Source organism: Lissotriton vulgaris, chromosome 1_1 (genome assembly GCF_964263255.1).
Source record: "Lissotriton vulgaris chromosome 1_1, aLisVul1.2, whole genome shotgun sequence".
NCBI lineage: Eukaryota > Metazoa > Chordata > Amphibia > Caudata > Salamandridae > Lissotriton > Lissotriton vulgaris.
The window spans coordinates 931,153,505-931,177,679 of NC_141685.1; the positions used below are offsets into that span (position 1 = coordinate 931,153,505).

The 24,175-nt window shown below is 49.8% G+C and overlaps 1 protein-coding gene across 2 annotated transcripts in view; it reads right to left on the minus strand.

The window, feature by feature from the left end:
• RAVER1 (ribonucleoprotein, PTB binding 1) overlaps positions 1-24,175 on the minus strand; it is a 264,889-nt gene that overhangs the window by 23,359 nt on the left and 217,355 nt on the right. The window contains exon 11 of one of the 2 annotated variants that reach the window (XM_086959113.1): positions 11,640-11,723. In XM_086959113.1, the coding sequence (XP_086815239.1) occupies positions 11,640-11,723 (84 nt within the window). The remainder of the gene's footprint in view (positions 1-11,639; positions 11,724-24,175) is intronic. The other variant, XM_086959114.1, reaches the window with a different exon arrangement.

Genomic DNA, 24,175 nt, shown 5'->3' on the forward strand with positions numbered 1-24,175 from the left:
CTGTGCGTAGAATACATAGCAGTCCCTCCATTAGCTGCGGCCGCCCGTGCCAGCTGCAGCAGTTTGGAAAAGTGTTTTGAGAACAGCCTGCCCTACAGCTGCCTGCTGTTTGGAGTGCACATCAACACAGTAATGCTTTGTAAATGTGTGCGTGGTAGACCATGTGGCTGCTCTAAATATGTCTTCCAAAGGAATGTTTCCAAGGAATGCCATAGAGGCCCCCAACTTTCTGGTGGAGTGGGCTCTTGGTGGAATGGTAAGAGTACGTTTTGCTTTCAGATAGCAGATCTGGATACATTTAACGATCCACCTAGCAATACCAGCCTTGGAAATAGGGTTACCTTTGTGGTGTGGTGCAAAGGCGACAGAGTTGCTTAGTTTTCCTAAAATCCTTGGTCCTGTCGATGTAATACATCAGGGCCCTTTTGACGTCAAGGGTGTGGAGCATCCGCTCCGCCAATGACTCGGGATTTTGAAAGAAAACAGGTAATTCAATAGACTGGTTGATCTGGAATTGAGACACAACCTTGGGAAGAAATTTAGGGTTAGTGCGAAGCACTACCCTGTTGGAATGAATTTGAATAAATGGCTCTTGGATAGTTAGGGCTTGTAATTCACTAGCCCTCCGTAGCGATGTAATGGCTATGAGGAAAGCCACTTTCCACGTCAACAACTGAATCTCGCAGGAATGCAGTGGTTCAAAGGGAGGACCCATCAGCCTGGTGAGGACCACATTGAGGTTCCACTCCGGAGCTGGTGGAGTCCGCGGAGGAATGACTCGTTTGAGTCCTTCCAGAAAAGCCTTAATGGCAGGCACCCTGAAGAGGGAGAGGTGCTGTCTATTCTGGAGATAAGCGGCCATTGCAGATAGATGAATGCGAATGGAAGCATAGGCCAGATTACATTTGTACAGATGGAAAAGGTAACAGATGATATTCTGAATAGAAGCATCTAGCGGGTTAATGTTGTGGTCTGCACAATAAATGACAAAGCGTTTCCATTTTGCCGCATAGCATGCTCTGGTGGTGGGCTTCCTTGCCTCCCGAATGATGTCCATACAGTCAGAAGGTAAGTGCAGGTAGTCAAACTCTAGGACTTCAGGAGCCAGATCGCCAGGTTGAGCTGTTGCGGATCTGGATGCTGAATGTCGCCATGGCTCTGCGTCAGAAGGCTGGGTGTGAGACGTAGCCTTTGATGCGGTACCACGGACAGTTCTAGGAACGTGGTGTACCATGGTTGGCGAGCCCACGTTGGAGCAACCAGGATGAGAGTCATCGAGTGCTGCCTGAGCTTGCGTGCCACCAGCGGTATCAGAGGTGCTGGGGGAAAAGCGAACGCAAATTTGCCTGACCAGTTCATCCATATCGCATTGCCCTGTGACTGTGGGTGTGGGAACCTGGCGGCGAAGCTTTGGCATTTTGCGTTCTCCCTTGTGGCGAAGAGGTCGATCTCTGGATGACCCCACCTTTGGAGGTACGGTTGGAGAACTGATGGGTGTATCTCCCACTCGTGCATTTGGTGGCTGTGCCTGCTGAGCAGGTCCGCCATCTGATTGTCCTTGCCCGGGAGGTGCTCTGCCATGAGGAAGATGTTCCTCTGAATGGCCCACTTCCACATGCTCTGAGCCGGATGAGACAGCTGCGGAGAGTGTGTTCCTCCCTGCTTTTGAATGTAGTACATGGCCGTCATGTTGTCCGTCCGGATCAACACGACCTTGTTGCACAGATGTACTTTGAAGGCTTTCAGTGCCATGAAGATCGCCATCAGTTCCAGAACATTGATGTGCATCTTCCTCTGCTGCTGTGTCCATAGTCCCTGCACAGTGTAATGGAGTACATGAGCTCCCCATCCCTGGAGAGAAGCGTCCGTCGTCAGGATGATCTGTGGCACAGGCTCTTGGAACGGTCAGCCCTTGCAAAGGTTTCGTGTATTCCACCAATGCAGAGAGTTGTATGCCCGACCGCTCACCAACACTAGGTCTTTCAAATGCCCGTGAGCCTGGGTCCACTGACGTGCTAAGCACTCCTGAAGCGGGCGCATATGTAGTCTCGCGTGCGGGACTATGGGTATGCAGGAGGCAATCATGCCTATCAACTGCATGAACACTCTTGCTGGAAGCGAGTGTTGAGGTCTGAATTTTAGGATCAGCGATTGAATGCTGCTGACTCTCACTGAATTCGGCTGTGCTGTGGCCGCCAGAGTATTTATGGTCGCACCCAGATACTGCCGTATGTGGGCGGGCTGGAGGGGGGATTTTGGGTAATTCAGTGAGAATCCCAGATCGTGCAGGAGGTGAATGGTGTGGGACACGTGGGCGGCACACTGCTGGGCTGACTTCACTTGAATGAGCCAGTCGTCCAGATAGGGGTAGACGTGGATGTTTCGTCTCCTGAGATGTGCCGCCACTGTCGCCAGGCACTTTGTGAACACTGGGTGCCGTGGTGACACCGAATGGCAAAACCTTGAATTGGTAGTGCTGGTTTTGTATGGTAAACCTGAGGTATTTCCTGTGTGAAGGGTGCAGTGGAATGTGAAAGTACGCATTCTTTAGGTCTAAAGTTGCGAGAAAAACCCCTTGCCTGAGCAACGGGAGCACTTGCTGCAAGGTCAGCATATGGAAGTGCTCCGACAGGATGTAGAAGTTGAGTGGCCGGCGGTCCAGGATGGGTCTGAGGGACCAGTCCTTCTTTGGTATTAGGAAGTGCAGGGAGTAGACCCCTGTGCCTCTTTCTTGCATAGGCACGAGCTCTATTGCCCCTTTTTGCAGCATGACGGTGACCTCCTGCTGCAATAAGTACAAGTGCTCGTCCGACATAGGACGGTGTCTTGGGGGCATGTTGTGTGGAGTGGATGTTAACTCCAGACAATAACCGGATTGGATACGTTTTCTGACCCACCTGTCCGTGGTGATGGACTTCCAGACGGGCAGGAACTGCTGGAGTCTCCCCCCGACCGGTGTTGTGTGGTTGGGGGGCAGTGACAAGGCGTCACTGTTTGCTGGTGGTAGAGGACCTGGAGCTGTTGTTCCCACGTCCTCTGCCCTTGGCGCTGTTGCCGCGATATCCACCTCGACTCTTGTTGGCATAAGTAGTCTGGGTGTTGCCCTTGTAGTATTGCGTGGATTGGGAAAGCTGACCCCTTGAGACGCCCCTAGTGTTGGAGCGACGAAAGGACCCACCCCGAAACTGCTGGGACTGCAAGGCACCCATGGATTTTGCAGTGTCAGTGTCCTTTTTCATTTTTTCTAGGGTGGTGTCAACGTCTGGGCCAAACAGGTGATCTGGGTTAACCGTTTGGTTTAGGATGGTGGTTTGGATGTCTGGCTTAAAGCCAGAGATTCTCAGCCAGGCATGTCTCCGAAGCATAACACTGGTGTTTATAGCTCTAGCAGCGGTATCGGCTGCGTCCAGAGCGCACTTAATGGAAGCGTTGGAGATAAGCTTCCCCTCTTGAATCAGCACCTCAGCCCCTTCTTTATATTGATCAGGCAGGTGTTGCAACAGGGTCTCTAGTGTATCGTAGTGCGCCCTGTCATAGCGCGCTAGAAGCGCCTGTGTGTTAGAGATGCGCCGTGTGTTAGAGATGCGCCATATGTTGGCGGCCTGTGCTGCTACCCTCTTCCCCAAAGCCTCAAAGACCTTGGATTCTTTGTCTGGGGGAGGAGCATCACCCGTAGTCTGAGAATTGGCCCTCTTCCGGGCATTCGAGACAAGGGAGTCCAGAGGCAACTGTCCTTTAATGTATGTAGGATCAGAAGGTGCCGCCTTGTATTTCTTGTCAATCCTAGGGTTTATCACCCTCGCCCTGGTAGGTTCTTTAAATATCTCAGCAGCATGCTTTAAAACACCTTTTAGCATAGGCAGAGTTTTTACAGTCTTTTCCGATACTGAAAAAGTGTCAAAAAGGAAATCCACATCCACAGGGTCAGCATGCAGCTGGACGTTGTGATTGTTAGCAGCCCGTTCAATGAGGGCATTGAAAGCAGCAGAGTCCTCAGTAGGTGAAGTTTTTGCAGAAAAAAGTTGAGGGTCTTGTCCTGAATGAGGATCCCCAGGGTCACCACCAGCTGCCCAGGGCTCATTTGTATCCTCAGGGTCTGTATAGACTGGATAGCTGTATTCATCCTCCTCATCGCCCTCACCAGCGTCCACATCGGAGTAAGTGGGCGACACATCATGAGTCTGTGGTGAAAGGGGTTCCACCAAGACAGGAGAGCAAGCAGAATCCTGCTTCTTCTCGAGAGGGATCCTGTAAGACTCCAGTTGGAGTTCTGGGGTGATTTTCCGCTTCAGAAGGGAAAGCCTGCCCGTTTCGGCGTCGATGTAGTGCTCCTGACGCTCATCCTCCGCAGGTTGTCGAGGTCTCGGGCCGTGGACCACAGAAGACGCCTTCGGCGCCGAGGAAACTTTTTCGGGCACGCCGGCCACTGCCTTAGGAGCGAAAGCCTTCGGCGCCGTCTTAGGCGGCAAGGTAAAGAGGATCGGCGTGGACGCCATAACTGGTTTCTCCACTGGCTTCGCAGGTAGAGGGTCCTTTGGTTCGGGCGCCGCGGTGCCCTCCCTGATGCGCTGCAGGGAGTCTGACCTTTTTTGTGAACGCGGCGGATGGACGCGCCGGTTCAGCGGAGTCCTTCGAGGCCACCTTTGGAGTAGAGTCCTTCGAGGCCACTTTTGGAGTAGATTCACGGGGCCCAGCGCCCCTGGCCTTGTCGTGTGGACGCGGGGCAGAGAGGACCTTTGGGTCGTCGAGACGCTTCTTCGGGTCACCCAGAGTTTTCTTCGGGTCGTCGACAGCCTTCTTAGGGTCGACAATGCCCTTGCCGTCCTCGACCGATCTCGGCGCTGACGCGCCAGCATCGACCACCTTCACCTTAGTCTTCGGCGCAGCAGACTTCGTCTCGACGCCCTTGACTTGGCCTTTCGGCTCGACCACCATCTTCGGCTTCGAAGCCTCAGAAGTCTTCGATCCGACTAATGCGATGTGCACTTTCGGTTTCGATACCTGCACCTGCGCAGTATCTGGCGTCGAGACCGTAGGTTTCACTTTTGGTTTGCCCGGGAGCGGCTCTGTAACAATGTCCGTGGCCGGGCCCGAAGGCGGGCCGTGGAACCCATATCGATGTCTTGGGTAAGGCCCGAAGGCGATCCCTCGACCTGGGCCTTATAGATAGGCACGGCCCCAGAGTCAGTTTGAGGGAGCTCCTCATCCGAGCTATCCTCTGTGGCCCGAGGGCACAGTCGTCGTCTCCTACCTCCTCGACGACTTCTTCGCTTTCGAACACCTCAGCATCAGCGTCGTAGTCTTCTTCGACGTCCGACGCGGGGGTTGATTCCGAAACGTCCTGGATATATTCTTCCTCGACATCCCCAGCATCGAAAATGTCCGTAGGCGCCGGAGCAGATTGCTGGGCCTCCAGGCACGCAGCTCGTCTGAGCTTGAGTGTCTTCTTGGACCTGAATCGTGAACAGGCCATACACTTGGCCTCATAGTGGTCCGGCGACAGACACTTGTTGCACACCGGGTGGACGTCGATGTGTGGGTACTTCGAGTTACAGACCGGACACCTCTTGAATGGTCTTTGGTCCATGATGGATGGTCGATAAGTCAGGAGCGTCGACTAGGCCTCCCACACCGAGAGCACGCGGAAGTACAGAAAACAGCTCGGAGCCGAGCTCGAAGTAGTAAAGCCGAACGCAAGACAATACCGACGTATAGACTAAAGACCTTTTGGTCTCAAGAAGTTTTTTCTATCGATTCAGACAAGAGGGAATTAAAGACATCCGAACCCAATGGCGGAAAAAAACAATCTGAGGATGGAGTCGATGCCCATGCGCACTGTAGTCCAGGGGAGGAGCCACCTATCTCGTGATACTTCGAAGACTCTTCCAGGACAACAATGTGCAATCATCCGGACCCAACACTAGGCGGCGATCTATGCACAGATATGAATTCAGCAGCCCACATGCCTCGAACTTGTGAATTTCCCGTTCCTCCTGTTCGTCCTCATCATCCGTAGAGGGAGGAGGTGTGACAGGTATGTCAATCGTAAGAGGTGGTGAAACTTGCGCGCTCGGAGAGAGAATTGGGAGGAGGAGATTGGGCAGAGGTAGGGAACCTCTTTTTGTAGTCTGAAATCAGGAATTGCAGGTTAGAGACCAGAGCTGAAGGAAGACAAACTATGTGTGGCTGTTGATGGTTTTAGTCTTGATAATATGAATGTTCCTCCATATCTTCATTATACTCAGAATCCTCCTGATACTTGACATTAAGTTCAGAGGGACTTCTGGCAGCCCTGAACAAGCTGTCCTCATCCAAATACTCAGTCGTCGTCCACAAGAGGAGATGGAGGTAATGGTTGGACCCTGCTGGGTGATGTAAGGGAAGGAGTCAGCCTTGGTTTTATACATTTGTGTTGGAAATACGTTATTTGCACCTTTGCCGTAGGCGTCGTCGACGAGGCAGTCTGTATATTAGTCGTCGACGAAGATTCATCGATGGTCACAATGGGTACTGGTGTCGCCGAGTAACCTCTCGTCGATGTCGTCGTCGGTAAAGTCGACGACTGTACAGTCTTCGTAGATGTGTGCATCATAGACGATGAACCACTCGTCACTGTGCTAGTCGTCGAGTGAGACGACTGTATCTTCGATGTCTACGACGATTTTTTGACCTTGATCGACGATGACAGAGGGGTATTTGCAGTAGACTATGACAGTTGTCGTCGTCGAGATTGGCGCAGACGAGACAGATTGTAGAAAAGGTAGTAGTCGACGAGGTCACTCCCACAGCTGTACAAGGAGATCTAGTCGTCGTCAAGGCCACTGTCGACAAGATGGTAGTCGACGGGGTTGAAGGTTTTTTTAAAGTGTGTACTAACCTCGTTGGAGAAGTCTGAGGGTTAGGACTCCCTGGTTGGTAAATCCTTAGGTTTTGAAGCCTCTGCGTCTTCTTTTGAGGGTGCTGCTAAGGACCTGGAGAGACATCTCTGGGCCTTTTTTGAGGAGTTTTAGAGGAGAATTTTGATGAGTTCTCACTCTCCTCAGAGGACAAGGGTCTTCTTTGTTCTTAAGCCTCAGCAGCAAAGTTAAAAGCCTTCCCTCATGGTCTAAGTGTTTTGGTAGAAAAGGTATGACATACCTTGCAATACTTAGGTGAATGATCTGGATAAAGACAGCAAAGGCAGTCCTTATGCTGGTCATCAAAATGTAACTTTTCCTCTTTGTGCAGGTACAACAGGGCCTAAAAAAGGCCTTTCTTAGGAGTGTCTGACATGAAGACAGTTAAGACTTCACTCAGACAAAGATAATCCTGAAGAAAAATCACTTGAATCCAAGAAACAAGGAAAACCTGAGCAGAGCTCAGTGGAGACTCCCTTAGCACGATGTGCGGTAGAAAATCTGAGGGTCTAGAGCTCCTTCCAGGAACGTTCCAGAGGGTGGTGATAGATGATTAGCGGTTCTCTGAGTTTGGTCCTGTTTACAAAAGGACCTGGATATGTTACTAATGTGAGGCCTTAGGCCTATTACTCTCTATGTCTAATGGGACATTACTTTACTTATGTACTGGGGGACTCCCATCCCGACGACGGGGAATGATTCAGGCATGAGAATCTATGAAAGATACCCTAATACTGGATAATAAAATGCCACTTTTTGCAATCCCGCCAAAGGTTTGACTTCTGCAGCTTTTTCTTTTATTCTGAAGGCATTCATGCCTGCCAAACAGACCTCCGTGCTAAAAAGTGTATATCGAATTGGCTAACACGTAACTGGCAAACCCCAACTTACCTGTAAGTCCCTAGTATATGGTAGCCAGGGCATGTAAATTAGAGGGTCACCCCCATAGATTGCAGCACTGGTTGTGCCACCAGGGGATGGCAAAAGTAAAGAGAGTTCCATAGTCTGTCACAGGCTGGAAGAGCAGCTTTAAAACTGCTAGCCTGACTTTGCCATTCAAACCAATGGCAAATCCAAGTCATCCCCTGCACAATGTTTAAATCACCCCTATGGCAGGCCTATATAGCGCTTAAGCAAGGTGTTGTACATTGCATGGGCAGAACATGTTTTTGACAGTAAAAACGTGAAACTGTTTTTACTGTGGGAAGTCTTGGTCACCCAAATGGAGAGTAAAAAATCACACACGACTCATCAGCTATGCTAACTTTGGAATTGTGTGACCAAAGTGGATACTCCAAGGTATGAAACAACTAGTTACATTAAGCCCAACTTGATTCTCAAGTCGAAATTAATGTTCCAAATTGTGGCGTACAACTTTTACCAAGTTGCTACTTTGTTGCTTTTAATCCTCTGCGCCCTTACTGGTTGCACATCGGGTCCTGCCTCTGAGACATCTTTCTACCCATCTAGGAGGCATCATAACGACTCCCAGGAAAGGATTGTAGGAAGCTGGCTCCTTATATGATATACCACTAGGTGGTTATATCGTGCAAGGAGTCCAGCTATTCCCCCAGACATTTACAGGGCTTAATGTAAACCCAAAGTGCTCTGATTGCAGTACCTGGTGTGCCCCTCCTCTACCTTTCCCCAACTCCACCCCTAATGGGGAAGACTCGGGATGAAGCACATCTTCCACCATTTTGAAGATGCGGAAACCCTCCAATCAGGGCTAGGACCATGCCCCCTCCCACAGGAGGATGGCATAATAGAGGGTGTAGTCACCCCAGGTAAGGTGACCATTGGCCCTAAAAAGTCACTAATTTAGTATTTAGGCGGCTCACCCAGACTTCGAAACTAATTTCTGCCGACCCAAGACGGACGAAAAAGACACTGTGCAGCGATGCCTGAAGACACTTACCAGCTTAGCCCCAGTCCTACCGGCCTGTCTCCAGCTTCCAAGACCCTGCAAAAGACGACGATGCATGCCCTGCAGCCAGCGACTTCCACAATCAGTGGAAGACTGCCTGCTCTTCGACAAAAACCAGAGACTCTGGCAGGCAGCAGATCTATCCCCAAGAAACCTACACAAAAGACTTTAGCGCCCTCCTGATATGCAAATCCTACGCACTCTGTACCCAACGCGAGTTTTGAAAGTCTTAAGTGTTTTTCCTGGCAAACATACGGGCAATATTGCTTTTCCTGGCAAACATACGGGCAATATTGCTTTTCCTGGCAAACATACGGGCAATATTGCTAAGATCTTGGTCTTAAAATAAACCTTAAAGATTATTTTTATAAAATTGGAGTGGATTTCTATTTTGAGTTGTGCATCAGTTATGTAGAATAAATGTCTTACGCTCCACAGGAAGCTGTGGAGTGCTATCCTGTTGGAAAAGGAAGTGAAGTGAGAGGCTCCAGACACTCATTGAGAAAAATGTTACAGCCTATGGCCTCATGAGGGCTTTGAATATAGTACTGACAAATAAAGGATCAGATTCAGAGAGGCTCAAAAAACCCAGAGCTAGACCTGGGCAGACTTTGTAGACTACTCAGTGAAAACAATAGGAGGTTAGTTAGAAGGTAACAATGTACATCACTGTGAAGGGTTGTATATTTTGATAATGAAGGAGCACCTTTTGAGTAATTCTCACAAATAGAAACTTCAATTCCTAGTATACCTAGGTTCCTTTTCTCCTCAAGAATTGGAGAAGGCAGAAACCTGGGTCAAGACAAGGGTGACCACTACCACTGGTGGGGGAGACCAAAAGAAAGAGGCCATCGATTAGGCAGAAGGGCTGGCATTGGGGAGAAAGGAGAGGGTAAACCAGTAGTCAAACCGGTTTTCGAGGGGTGTGTAGCCCCTTGGTAGCCACACCTCAGGGTTGGGCTAGGGAGCTCAGCACGCTACGGGGATACTCGCAGTGTTGGAAGTTGGCAGAACGTTGCATCTTGGGATAGCCAGAAGCTGCATTTTGGAGGAAATGGTCATCAGGTGGAAGGGAACATGGGAGGCCATTGCCTACCAACCGCATACTACCCAGAAAACATTTTCTAGGCATGAAAGCAGCGCCCCATGAACTCAGACATCGACTGATAGGAGGACCGAAGTACTGCCCTGATGCAATAAGTTCCTGGCAAAGAAAGGCTGCACTAACGTGGACTGCACCTGGTCGCTAGCAAAGAGGGACTGTGCCAGAGGCATCCTGCTCAGGGAGAAGTCTTCTCCAGAGCCCAGCCAAAGCAAAGACTTGACTGACCTGTGCACAGCAGAGGGACACAGCAGCTGAATAGTCTAATAAGATTGAGTGGTAGCTCAGATTCCCGGATCGTCACTCCTCACTGTTGTGCAGCACCAGGGACCAGGACCAAGACCAAACACTCTGAATTTGCACCCGAGCCGGGAGAGCTGCCCAACTGTAACTTGGTCAGCCAGAAGGTAAGCTTCAGTCGTCAGAAAGATTTCAACTACGACCGAGAGACCGGACTGGTAGTCCAGTGGCGACTGGACTTCGGATAGACTGGAGAGGACCTCATGGGATGTTGAACCCTCTTTCCAGGACCCCCTCATCAAATGTGCAGACTGAGGAGTCCCTGCAGTAAGAACCCCTGACGTCCCAGTCGCATCCACAACATTCTTGAGCAACTTCAAGCATCCTGTATCCTCAGCATCAGGACCACTTAAATAGGTATCCAATGAACAAGGATAAAGTGACTGGAACTGCTAAAAGACTGCTTCTTCGGAAGAGGCGACTATTTGAGGGCCTTGCTAATCCCCCTGACTGACTCCCTGATGGGGCTAGTTTCCCCAAGTAACTGTAACCAACCCATTTCAACTTGCACAAAATGTTTGTGTCCCAAATGAGTTTAATTTGCCAATGTTTGTTTGCAGTTGAATGAAATGCTTAGATTTACCGTGCCTTGTAAAGTCTATATCCCCGGAACCCTCAGATGGACCTTTTATATAGTGTCTAAAAATACCTAAAATAGTCTACTTTTATAAATCGGAGTTCGATTTCTTTAGTTTTCAGTCCATTTCTTCAATTGTTTTGGTGTGGTTTAAATGCTTTACATGTAATCCTTTGTGTAGGCCTTACTGCTCAGCTACCCAGGATTAAGCTGAAGGTTTGACAAACTAAACCTACTGGTTCTAAAGGGGTTGGTAAGTATTACACAGTGAGGTCGCACAACCACATCCTATAATACACCCCTTTTCTGCCCAGCCACAATCAAATTACATAGGATAAGGGCCATTTCCACATGTATTAGTATTTGGCAGCTCTTCTACTGCTCTGAAGTAACCTTACACACAAGCACTAAACTCACAAATAATTAACCCAGAGGCTCCAATAACCAATAGATGTGTCGTACAAAAGCAGAAGTGCTTGCACAATCCTGACTGATATTGTGGTTCATTTACATTAGTTCCATGCAGTATTCTCCATGGGTTAAATTAGAGTTTCAAATGAAAGGCAGAAACAGGGTGAGAAATCTCTTACCAAGAATAATACAGGAGCAGTAAGTGGAATTTGTAGCATACTAGGGAGCATGGAAGAAGAGGCTCGTTTGTGCAGCATGTCTGTTATCCAATACTACACTTCAATTGCTAAAATTCACTCAGTCAGAAAAAGGCATATTCTCAACGTATTGTAGAACATAAACTGCTGGTAGATCTTAGCTTCCTTCCAGCAGTCTGAACACCACAATACTTCATACATCCAACACAAAGATGCTAGAAGCACATACCTTCGGTCTGTGAGTAAAGCTGCCCATTGTTTGCACAGGAACATCTCTGTTCTGTGGATATATACGTGGCTGCAACAAGTCCTGCTGAAACAAGGAACTTAATGTCAATCTGTGAAGGGACCTACATAACGGATTGTGGCAAAACAAGGGTTGATTTATTTAAATTCACACAGAATTTAACATTTAAAAGTACTCTGCTTTGTTTTCTTTACTATTATATTTATTGAGCAGTCAGTACTAATGTGCAAATATCACGTAACAAATTTCAAAACATTAACGCTACAGTGTCATTCTACTCATATAGTTACAATGGAGGAGATTCAGGGGCACCCACTGAATATTGGGAGCTCCTTCAGGCAATCTTGGCCCAAAAGCTGCCCCAGGATTACCTGGAAATATTTAATCAACTAGTGGCATCAGATTTAAAAAGCCTGTCAAAGGAGGAAAAGGAAGAACAATAAAAGGATTTTACAGGGCCTTAAATGCATGTTGAAAAACCGTCTATTCAAACACTACAAAAATGATCAGGATATAATAACTGAACAGTCAGTCAAGGGTGGTAATATGTTTTGTTCTAGCAACATGTATGTGGAAGAAGACACTAGACAACTCCGTAGGTGTTATAACTGACTACAATAGGGAACTACCGTATTCAATGGTTAATTACCGTAGCAAATAAAGTATTGGTGAGATAGAAGTTTAATAAATTCAGAAGCATATCAATCCTCCCAAAAACCACAACCCTATAATACTAACCCAATATTTGATCCTAAAATTACCAAACAAGTCATTACCAGATAGGCCCATAATCACAGTCCCCCAAAAAATAATTTGTCGAAAATACTTCCACATACATAAATGTTCCTGTTGCCACATATATCAACACTTTGTCAGGTTGACAAAAGCAAAGACTGTATACAATTCATGGCAAACCGAAGTAGATACAACAAACAAGTTACTTACCTTTGGTAACTCTTGAGGATACTCCAACAGATTAATTCACCTTAAAATACTCCACAGGCGCCAGACTGGATCCAGAAAAGCTTTTGCAAGGGTGTTCCTGGGCACCGCTAGATGGCCCCATGTGACTGCGAAGTCTCCATACCACCTGGGACATGACATGACAGCGCACACACACACACACACAGCCCCCCACACATAGCCACACACACAGCCACACACACAGCCACACACACAGCCACACACACACACAGCCCCCCACACACACACACAGCCACACACACACACACAGCCACACACACACACACAGCCACACACACACACACAGCCACACACACACACAGCCACACACACACACACAGCTACACACACACACAGCCACACACACACACACACAGCCACACACACACACAGCCACACACACACACACAGCCACACACACACACACAGCCACACACACACACACAGCCACACACACACACACAGCCACACACACACACACAGCCACACACACACACACAGCCACACACACACACACAGCCACACACACAGCCACACACACACACACAGCCCCACACACACAGCCACAGCCACACACACAGCCACAGCCACACACACAGCCACAGCCACACACACAGCCACAGCCACACACACAGCCACAGCCACACACACAGCCACAGCCACACACACAGCCACACACACAGCCACAGCCACACACAGCCACACACACAGCCACACACACACACAGCCCCACACACACACACACAGCCCCACACACACACACACAGCCCCACACACACACACACAGCCAGCCACACACACACAGCCACACACACAGCCACACACACACACAGCCACACACACAGCCACACACAGCCACACACACAGCCACACACAGCTACACACACACACAGCCACACACAAACAGCCACACACAAACAGCCCTCCAACCTATGCTGTGTGGTCAGTTTCCTCCATTTCCCTTTTCACTTCTTCAGAAGCAGAGCATGAATAACTGTTGGTGCCAGTGTGCCGAATACTAATTTGGGTTGTTTTAAAATGTTTAAACTAGGCCACTTCTCATAACAGGGAGGAGGCAGGGCAGTGGCCAATCAGCGGTTAGAGTATCCATTAGAATAATCATTATCAAAGGTAAGTACCTTGTCCTTCTGAGGAATACTTCCAACTGAAGATGCCTCAACTTAATACAGATACCAAAGCAGTACTTCATAATGCAGAGGTTCTGTGAAGTCTACCTAAAACAAGAGTACTACAGAATGAGTGAGCAAAATGCCCTTCCCATCAGACCTGTTTATCAAAGCAATAGTGCTGCATGATCATACTCTCCGATACAGCTTTACTGCTCGACCACACAACCACAAATAGAGGGTAAAGTGCTATCTGCTTTTACTGCTGCCTACCTTTGGGGTTCCACTGGACTCTATACCTCACTTTGGTTTGGAATGATCTATTGTCTTTTGCAGTAAGCTTCAGTGACCATTTGCTGTTATGCCCTTCCTTGCATGAAGTTAGACATACGTCCTGGAAGTCCGACGGCATGGTTGCCATCTTCATATTCTTTTTCCCCTTGGGTGACTTAGTACGGCTTTCTCATCTTCTATAGGTACTCCACTCTGCTGCAATTCCACATTTTGGGGAAGCTGCAAAACTCCTCCTCCAGGTAAGGGACCATTTTGTTTAGAGTGGAATTTTCCTTCATAGAAGGTAGAGTTGAAAGGATTATATAGCTGAAAACAGGTCACTCTGTTCCACCTGCACCTCCTTTTTATTATGGATGGCTATGCATCAATGTTTACGAAGGTGTGCATGGAAGACCATTTGGCTTCTATGCAGACGTCAGTTATTGGCATGTTAGCGATGAAAGAGTGTTGTTCCATTTTATCATGGAAAGTGGGCACTTGATTTTTCTCCCAGTCCCAACTCCTGCCTTGTAGCAGGTCTAAACTATCCATCTTGTGATCATCTTTGCAGACTAGCAAATTCTTGCTTACTGCAACAAAAGGAAAAAAAATTGGTTTCCTTTCCAAGTAGGTTTGGTTTCCAGTAGGTAGTACATGATTGCCCTCTTGATATCCAATGTATGGAGGGCCCTTTCTGCTTACGATTCTGGTGTTGGAAAATTCAGGTTACTTCATGGCGGGGCGAACAATAGTGTGAAAACATCTTTCAAAGAAACCATTGTCTAGTTTTCATTGCCACTCTGCCTTTGACTATTTGCAGGTAACGTTCTTACGTTGGTAGTACCTTCAGGTCACTAATCCTCTGTAAAGATGTGACAACAATGAAGAAAGCATTCTTAAGTACTTGAGACAGTTCTGGCTCGGACTGAAGGATAGTTTTATGAGCTGTGTCAACACTAGCCTTAGGCCCCATTTTGGTGAGGGGGGGGACTTTAGGGACGCTATCCGCTTCCCTCCCTCTTCTGGACTAGTATGTTGAAGACAAAAAAAAAATTCCTTGCACGACACCCCTTGCGTACGCTACTATGGCGGAGGTGTACCTTAAGTGAGGTGTAGGAAAGTCCCTCGTCTAGATGGTAAGGCAGCAGACAATAGTAGCATCTTTCCTGAGGTTTTTTCCTGTTATCCCAGTGCACGAAAACTGTTCCGCTTTGAAACTGTTCCGCTTTGTGGTGGTGAACTTCTTTGTGGTACGCTTTCTGGCCTCTTTTTGGACCTCCATGGCAGTTTGAGGAAGCTCACGGTAACCAAAGACTAACTCTTGAGTAGCCATGCAACTAGGCTGAGGGTGGCTGGTTCCGGGCAGTATACCTGGTCCCCTTGCATTATCAAGTCTTGATGAGTCACATAACTATGTCTTGTGCTATCTCCATCAGGTCTGAGATCCAAGTTTTTCTGGCCCATTGGGATCCTATACGGATTAGAGCCATGGATGCTTGCTTGCATCTCTGAACCACCAGTTTTATTACCGAGATTGCGGGGCTTCCCTAGTGACTGGTAGAGTGGGTCCTGGATGTGAAGCCTTGGCATTTTGGTGTTCCCTTGAACAACTAAGAATTGTTTGGTGTGGGGCGTGGCCGAACGAGCAGTGAGATGGCCGTTTAACTAGCGAGCTCCACCGGCTGCATTGAAGATTCTTTGAATATCCTGGCTGTTTCGGTCTTCAAACGCTCAGAACTGTAGTGGAACGGCTCTGAAGGGCTGGGGGCTCGAGCGACCATAATTCTGGGTTCCTGGCATGAACATAGCCGTATCGGAGGGCACTGGCTGTCTGGACGCAACGAGGTCGAGCGGAGATCCAGCAGAGCTGGAGGCCGGAACGGGCGTCTGCTTCCACTCCAGGGCACGGCTGTGAAGGCCTGACTGATTGCAGAGCGGGGAAGTCTTGCAGTGGCCACTAAGCATGAAAACTGAGGTGGGGTAAGGCTGAGGACCCAACTGCGGATGTATCCCGTTCACTAATCCTTTCTTGCAAGCCCGAAATATAAACTCTGTGTGACTTTGGACTTTATATTTGAGTTGGCGATGTGAGGTGCCGCCATCTTGGATCGGGCGAGGGAAATACGCATTCTGGCGCGGTGGGGGCTGGCCTGTACAGCCTGCAATCTGGGCATTGCGGGCTTCGTAATTTATAGCCTTACACCCGCACTGTGCATACATACTCTAGCGCCAGTATCAATTACCGAGAAGCGCCGCTGCTGAATGCGCAGCACGCCCGGAACTAAACTAACATGTGCGATATGCTTGTGGAGTGTGACCAATGTGATCCACTATAGGAGCTGTGGACAGTGTCGGCCCATTGCCCTATTGTCCTGGTTGTGATTTACGCCAGGTGGTCATAGGTGCTCTCCATCTGCTGGGGCATGCTAATCGACAGCACACCACGTGTTCCCGATTGAGCTAGCGTCCTGATCTTTGCCGTGGCTGGTTGCGGTGGTCTTTGCCGTGGCTGGTTGCTGTGGTCGTGTGACCGGTGGGCCCATAGTCTTTTGTGGAAGCCTGCCCCCATCTTCGCCGGGCCACGAAATGAAACACGTACCGTCCTGCTACAGGGGAGCTGCCCAGGCATGCTTTCCGACTTGGACCCTTTCGTGTGCCGTTTACCATCGCTGAAAGACTGAGAGGGTGCCTTGTCTGCCTGAACAATTTGAGTCGAACTGCTCCCTAAACTACAATCCTGATCGGTTGTGGGGCGCCTGAGGCAGATAGCGCCGCCATACCACTGACTGCGCGGAGCGCCAAATACAACTGCTAAGTCATGGGGAAGGGCGACACCAGGCAGCCATGGCTCACTTTTGAGCAGAAGAAGCAGTCCAAGCAGCCAGAACAAGACTCCACCGCTGCAGGGAGATCGTCTCAAGAAGTCCCTCAAGAGATAGATGTCACTGAGCTAATGCTTGAAGTGCGCTCTAGCCTCAGGAGTATAGATGCAAAACTAGATACTCCGACCGCCCAACTGGACAATGTACGCTCCCAGGTGGCCACACACGAAACGCGACTGGATAGCCTTGAGAACAGACATACAGAGTGCTGTGAGTTCCAGCAAAATACCAAAGCGCATATAACCATCATGGAAAAGAAAATTGAAGCGTTGTGCGCCAAGGCAGACGACTTGGAAGTGCGCTCTCGGAGGTGTAATGTTCGGGTCACAGGTATTCCAGAGACCACAGCAATGGGGAAAATGGAGGTCTTCATAACGGAACTGCTGCATGACATGTTTGACCCTAACCTGTCTCCGGTGTTCATGGTGGAAAGGGCGCACAGAACTTTGGGGAAAAAGCCGCCTGTTGGAGCTACGCCAAGACCAATCCTAGTGAAACTTCTAAACTACCAGGATAGAGACTTAATATTACGTTTGGCGAGGGAAAAAGGGAAAACAACACACAAAGGGAACAATATATTGTTTTACACGGATTTCACGCCGCTGGTGCGGGCTGCCCGCAAGGAGTTTTTGCCTGCTAAAAAACTGCTACTCCAAGCGGAAATCCCGTACTCCCTCATGTACCCTGCTAAAACTAAGGGTTGTGCACGAAGGCACAACGCACCATTTCCTTGATGCAGGGTCGGCCCTAAAATTTGTGAAGCATGCAAGCGGGCCCAGGTCCAAAAGGAAAGCTCTAAATGAGGTTGATGCCGGGGCCCAAATGAGTGACAATGACTGAAGTCTAACTGCTCGGACATATTGGTTTACCTGTGTGTGATAAGACTGATTCTGATGCTATCTTCGTGAATCTACTGGGTTTGTTAATTTGCTCTCATTGATGTGCTGTGTGCTGCCGTTCTTGCTTAATACATGCGTTGGGTATTTATCCACCCTTTGGTAGGCACTAAGAGATTTTCAATACTGTCCCTTGTTCTTTGTAGCTGTGAGTTGATTTAGGCTTATCACTAGCGGAACAGCCTACAATAGTGCAGCCATCCTGCATGCGCAGGGGAGTATGCTCGAGACGCAGCGCCTCTGAGGGGTGTGTCCCGCAATACAAAAGTTCTACTGTTCTAACGCCTCTGGCGTGTTAGGGGGGGTTGACACAACCTGATTGGGGGTTGGTGTGGGAGGGGAGAGGAATGGGAAATGGGGATGTTTGGCAAATAGTCGGTACTGCATGAATATACCGGCTGTTTTTGGTATACAAGGCTTTATGGTGGGTCAGCTAATATACATTTGCACTATCTCAGAAAGTAGGAGATGGGGTGACTAAAGTTTTAACATGGAACATATGTGGCTTAAATGATGGCAGGAAGTCCAGATTGATGCACAGTTATCTACTCAGGCACAACATAGACTTCTGTTTCTTACAAGAAACGCACATAAATTCTACATGTTCACCCAGGCTCAAACATGGGTGAACATGGGTGGGGGTGGGGATCCTCATACTCAGCTATTTTTTCTAATTACGCCAGAGGTGTAACTGTACTTATGCGTCGAGGTATTAACTGGAAAGAACAAAGTGATACAGGATAAAGAAGGCAGATATGTGATACTGCACGGCACCCTACTTGGTAAGAGTGTAATATTGGCTACTGTATATGGGCCTAATGTGGATGATCCAGAGTTTTTCAGAGAGGTGTGGGCACAGATTACGATTCTAGACTGTCCCACGATTATTTGGGGAGGCGATTTCAACGTTGTCATGGATGATTCCTTAGATAGAATGGGCGCGTCCAGGAAGCTGCAGCTGCATCCGCGCGCCAGCCAGGCATTGAGAGAGAGACATAGTTAGTGAGGGCTCACTAGTTGATATTTGGAGGACCCTTAACACATGCACCAAAGTAGGCACATGCATATCTGCACACAATGCCGCTTGGTCAAGACTGGACTTTTGGCTGATATCCCAAGACTTGGCCACCTGGACTGTTGATGTTGGGATTCTGGCCTGCTCCCTTTCAGACCACGCTCCCTGCCTCTTAGAGTTAGAAATTCCGGGGGTCCACTACTCGGGCTTTTACTTGGCGCCTACCGCCGCATGCGCTTCAAGATGCAGCCTTTGCGGAAGAAATAAGGTGTGACATAACAGACTATTTTGCCACCAATACTGGCTCCGTTACTTCTGCTGCCATATTATGGGACGCCTTCAAAGTGACAATAAGGGGACAATGCAAACCCCGGAGGGCAGGGGTTTTAAAGGCCATTAGAAATTCCATAGTTGTGATAGAGGAAGAGATTAAGGCACTCTAGCAACAGTTTTGTGCTGACCCTGTGCCAGATTTGGCCTCTCGGATAAAAGCTAAATTGTTGGCTTTTGCAGAGGAGGCTCAGCGCGAGCTAACGTTCCTTGGCAAGCAGGCGGAGGCTCGCAGGTATGGTGAAGGGGACAGACCTAGTCGAACCCTAGCTAAAATGACAAATACCAATGCGCCACCTACACATATACACACAATCGTCGACTCGGCAGGAGTCGTGACTGCAGGACAAAGTGTGATTTTACAAGCGTTCACTACATACTACTCGGACCTGTATAAGTCCACGGTTGCTGTTTCGCAGGACGCCCGTAAGGCATTCTTGGAGTCCATAGCGCTTGTATGGTTTAATAATGCACATCGGCAATATATGGCCCCCCGTGACAATACAGAACATTGTCAAAACAATTAAAGCCCTCCCGTCAAATAAGGCTCCAGGACCTGATCTTACAGCTGCATTTTATAAAACATATGCAGAAGAACTTGCTCCACGGCTGCATTCAGTCTTTGCGGAGGCTCTGGAGTTGGGTGTACTGCCTGAATCAATGAGGGAAGCCCTTATCATAACTTTGTTGAAGCCAGATAAAGATAATCAATGCCTAGATTCGTACAGACCCTTATCACTGATAAACGTGGACGTCAAAATATATGCGAAAGAAATAGCGGACTGTCTCCAGCCTTTGCTCCCAATGGTGGTCCTTCCACACCAGTCAGGCTTCATACCGGGCCGTGCAACTACGCATAACCTGAGAACTGTGTTCTCGGTGTTGCACTATTTACATCCTGACGTACAAGCTGCAGTGATATTTTTGGATGCCACAAAAGCCTTCGACTCTCTTGAATGGCCATATCTATTTGCTATACTTGAGCGCATGGGATTTAGCCCGTTATTCATAAATCAAATTTGTCTGCTGTATACTGCCCTCAAGGCCAGAGTGAGAGTAAACGGCATGGTATCGGACCCTTTCACGATCTCAAGGAGGTACAAGGCAGGGATGTCCGCTGTCCCTGCTGCTGTTTGCGGTTGTCATGGAGCCATTGGCGGCCAGGATTAGGCAACACCACACCGCCAGGGGTATAGGCTTCAGCCCACGGAGCTTGCTGATCTCGCTCTATGCTGATTATGTCACTCTATATGTACTCGACCCAGATGTTAGTGGAGAAGTGTGGCTCAATGGTTAGAGCGGCAGACCTGGATGCAGAGCGCTGGCCAGGGACCAGGGTTCGATTCCCGCCTCGGCGGGATTGGGCTTAAATTCCTCTGACCGCATATTCTCGCCTCAGTGCCGAATCTAAGCAAGGGCCCCACGCTGCAACTCTGGGCAATAGCTTGCTTAGTCTCCACAACGGCCCCCGATACACAAGGGATGCCTGGTTTCACCATGGGATGCCCAGGAGTGGACACCTCACAAGGAAAAGCCAGGAGGGGTTCCCTTGTGGTAGGAGTACAAGCGCTGGGATGCTTACGGGTTACTGTTCGCGCTATACAAATACAACACATTTACATTTACACAGATGTAAACTTAAATCCGTTACTGAAAGAATTTGTTAAATTCGGGGGCCTATCAGGTGTCTCTATAAATTGGTCCAAGTCCGTAATGTTTCCACTAACTGATAACACCACTGAGTTGCATTCTGACTACCCTCGGCCCCTCTGGCTCTTTTGGAACGGTTTCCGCTGGAACTGCTGCTGTTGCTGTCCAGCCGGTCGACCGTGCTCTCTGCCTTGCGCTCCATATCGCTTCTGGAACGGGCGGAAGGTCTTTTTCTGTTCCTTAGGCTTTTCTAACCCGACAGCCGTCAGGGTTTCCGCCGCCGCCTTCATGCGGGCCATCTCGTCGTCCGCATGTTTCCCGAAGAGGGTCTCGCCTGAAAAGGGTAGTGTTGGACTTGGCCCTTCTGGCAGGTTCAACCCTGAACTTTTTGCCTGGTATTATTAAATAGTGATTTCTGGTCTTTGCACACTTGGACACTGTGGCGCAGTGTAAAGTGCTTGCGTTCCCTGAGTGCGTGTGTGACTTTGGCCTGCCCTCCCACAGGAATGCATGGGGAATGTGTGTGTCCCTGGTAGTTCCTGATGCGTGGGGAGTGCAGATGCAAGTTTGGTATGTGCGGACTCGTGTGATTAAATGCTGCGCAATGATGTATGCGGCATGATTGTGTCTAGTGTGGAAGTGCCACTTCTAGAAGTTGGCATGTTTGTGTAATTTGTGTCTGGCGTGTGATTGGCTGGAGCTGGCTGGTGAGCCTGGCTCCATGAGTCATGATGGGTCTGCCCCGGTGGGGAGTGTTGAGATTAGCATGAGTGATGTGAGGGAGGAGTACACCTGGGACCTGAATAGGGCTGGGCTTTCCCCTCACAATGCTGGCTCCACCCCCTGTGGTGTGTCTGATGTCCCTGACCCACCCTGTGAATAGAGAGGGGCTGAGCAAAAACATAGTGCTGAGGAACCAGTTTTATCTGGTTCGCCCCTTGCCTGCACCTTTAGACAAAGGAATTGTGTGTATGAAAAGAGGCTGTGACCTCTTGTAAAAAGTTATTGTTTCTGACTGGAATCAACCAGGGGCGTGCTGCTGCTGGGGCCCAGGGGAAGGCTTGCCTCCCTGGGCCCTGCCCAGCCCCTGGATGCCTGTATGCCTGGAGGACCCCTCTACTTCCTGAACCCTGACAGAGGGGGCTTTGCTGATGGTGGGGCCCAGGAGGGACCGTCATGGGGCTGTCTCCTTGCTGGAGTGCCCTGTGTGCTGGCCATGGGCCCTGCATTACCTCCCTGACCTCCAGGACCTGTTTGCTGTGCCTTAGCCCTTGCCCCAGGGCTTTGGGTGCCCCTATCGCCCTGTGAGCACTGTTCTTTATTTTCTGTCCCCCAGCGAGGGAGAGCCGGGGGCTGAGCAGCGCGATGCTGCCCTTTTCTCTAAGGGATTCCCCGGCGTGGGGATCACCCCACCCCCTGGCCCATTTTTGGAGCGAGTACCCACCTCGCGCATTTGCCATTATTTTGTCCCCTGGCAGGTGCCCACCCCGCCAGGGACCTTGCCGCTATTTCCTTAATTTGCCTAACGGTGGCGCATACCCCGCTGTAAGGGTTAATTTGAGGGAGCCTGCCCCTCTTAACAGAGTTCACTGCAGCTGGCCCGGACCCCTCATGACGTCCTCCCCGGGCCGCGCTGGGATTGGCTGGCGGCCCGAGGAGATCCAGAAGTCCCGCCCCCGCCGTGGAGCGAGAAGCAGGAGGAAGCGGCGGGAGTCTACTCCGTGCTCCTGCGTTGCCCAAGTGAAGCTGCCGCCCCCCCGGGGGCTCCCTAGAGCAAGGGAGAGCCCCGGAGAGTGAGAGGAGGCTGCGACATCGGAGGGTGCCGAGGAGCGGGAGCTCTCCAGCCCCAGCTGCCGCAAAGACTCGGTGAGTGGTTTGAGGGAGAGGGGGGCGTAGGGGCACATTGCCGGTGCCCGCCCCTCCCCGCCAGCGTGAGGTCCGTAGTGTTGGTAGGCCCGTGGGGCCTCACTTGAGTTAGAGTCCCCCAGGGAGGGACTCCAACGACCGGCCGTATTTGTTAAAGAGCCCAGAGAGGCTCCGGGGGCATTGCTTTGTTTTGGAGCCCACGAGAGGCTCAACCCGGCTTATTTTGTTTACGATCCTGAGAGGCGCCAACGTAAAAGGGGGCATTGTTCTTGCATAGTAGAGTGGCCCCGGAAAGCAGCGGGCCGTTCCCACTTGTCCCCAGTTATTCTAGAGTCCACGAGGCTCACGAGTGTACTTGGCCGGAGCCTGCGAGGCTCCCACGTGTTGGCCCCATCAGTTCTCCAGCTGCCCAGCACTTAGTGGGCAGCTGCAACGTTTAGGCCCCCCTGACATTGGGACACAGGGCGTCCTAACCCCCTGGGAGGTCAGTTGGCCTAGGGACAGCCACAGGTTGTGGCTTACGTAATTTCTGCAAATTATTCTGTGCTGCACCTCAGAATGCGTTTGATGAGTCATGTGCCTTGTTCTTACACCGTTGAATGTATGTTTATGCATCATGTGTTTTCCTTCCCTACACCTCTGAATGCTGTGAAGCATATGTAATATGTTCATACGTATACCCCTAGATGTATGGTGATACTTAGGTGGTTGTTCTTTCTAGTACATGTGTTGCTAGTGAAGCCCAGGTTCCCTGCGTAGTATTCGCCTAAGGTGGTTAGGGTTGTGTAGGTGGTACTTACCTGTTACCAGTAGTTACTGGTTGTGTGCTCCGTTTAATTTTTGTCCTACAGTGATTATTATTCTAAATCTACAAGTGCATATTCCTGACAGTGGTCCATGTGGCCCTGTCCTGTACATATATCCCCTGTAAATTCTGCCTGTGCCTGTTGGCACATTGTAAAGTGGGTGTTTCTATCGAATGTGTTTTGCAATACAAAGGCTATTTTTACCTATACCTTGAGTGGAGTTCCTCTTGTGGGGGGCCTTGGATGTTGTTGCTGGTGGGCGCGTGCGCAAATGCTTTACACATATCCTCTGAGATAAGCCTGACTGCTCGTGCCAAGCTACCAAGAGGGTGAGCAGGGGTTATCTTGGCGGGTGACTTCCTTGCCCTGACTTAGAATGGTGGTTTCTGCCTGGCTTTGGCGCAAGCCTCAGCCAACCAGAAATCCCATTTCTAACAGGTAGGTTGGCAACGCTCTGCTGCGCCTCGGGCTTCAAGGATGTAAGACGTAACCAGGCGTGGCGCCTCAGGTTGACCCCATGGCAGTACCCGTGGGCTGCCAAAGGGGAGAAATCCACAGCCGAGCTTATCACCTGGTTGGAGACCAGCAATCCTTCAGCAAGGATCTCTTGAAAATCTTCCCTTTTTTCCCGGGGAAGGTGTTCCGGGAACTGTTGGAGGGACTCCCACAGAGCCCGATCGTAACGCCCCAACAATGCTGAGGCACTCGCG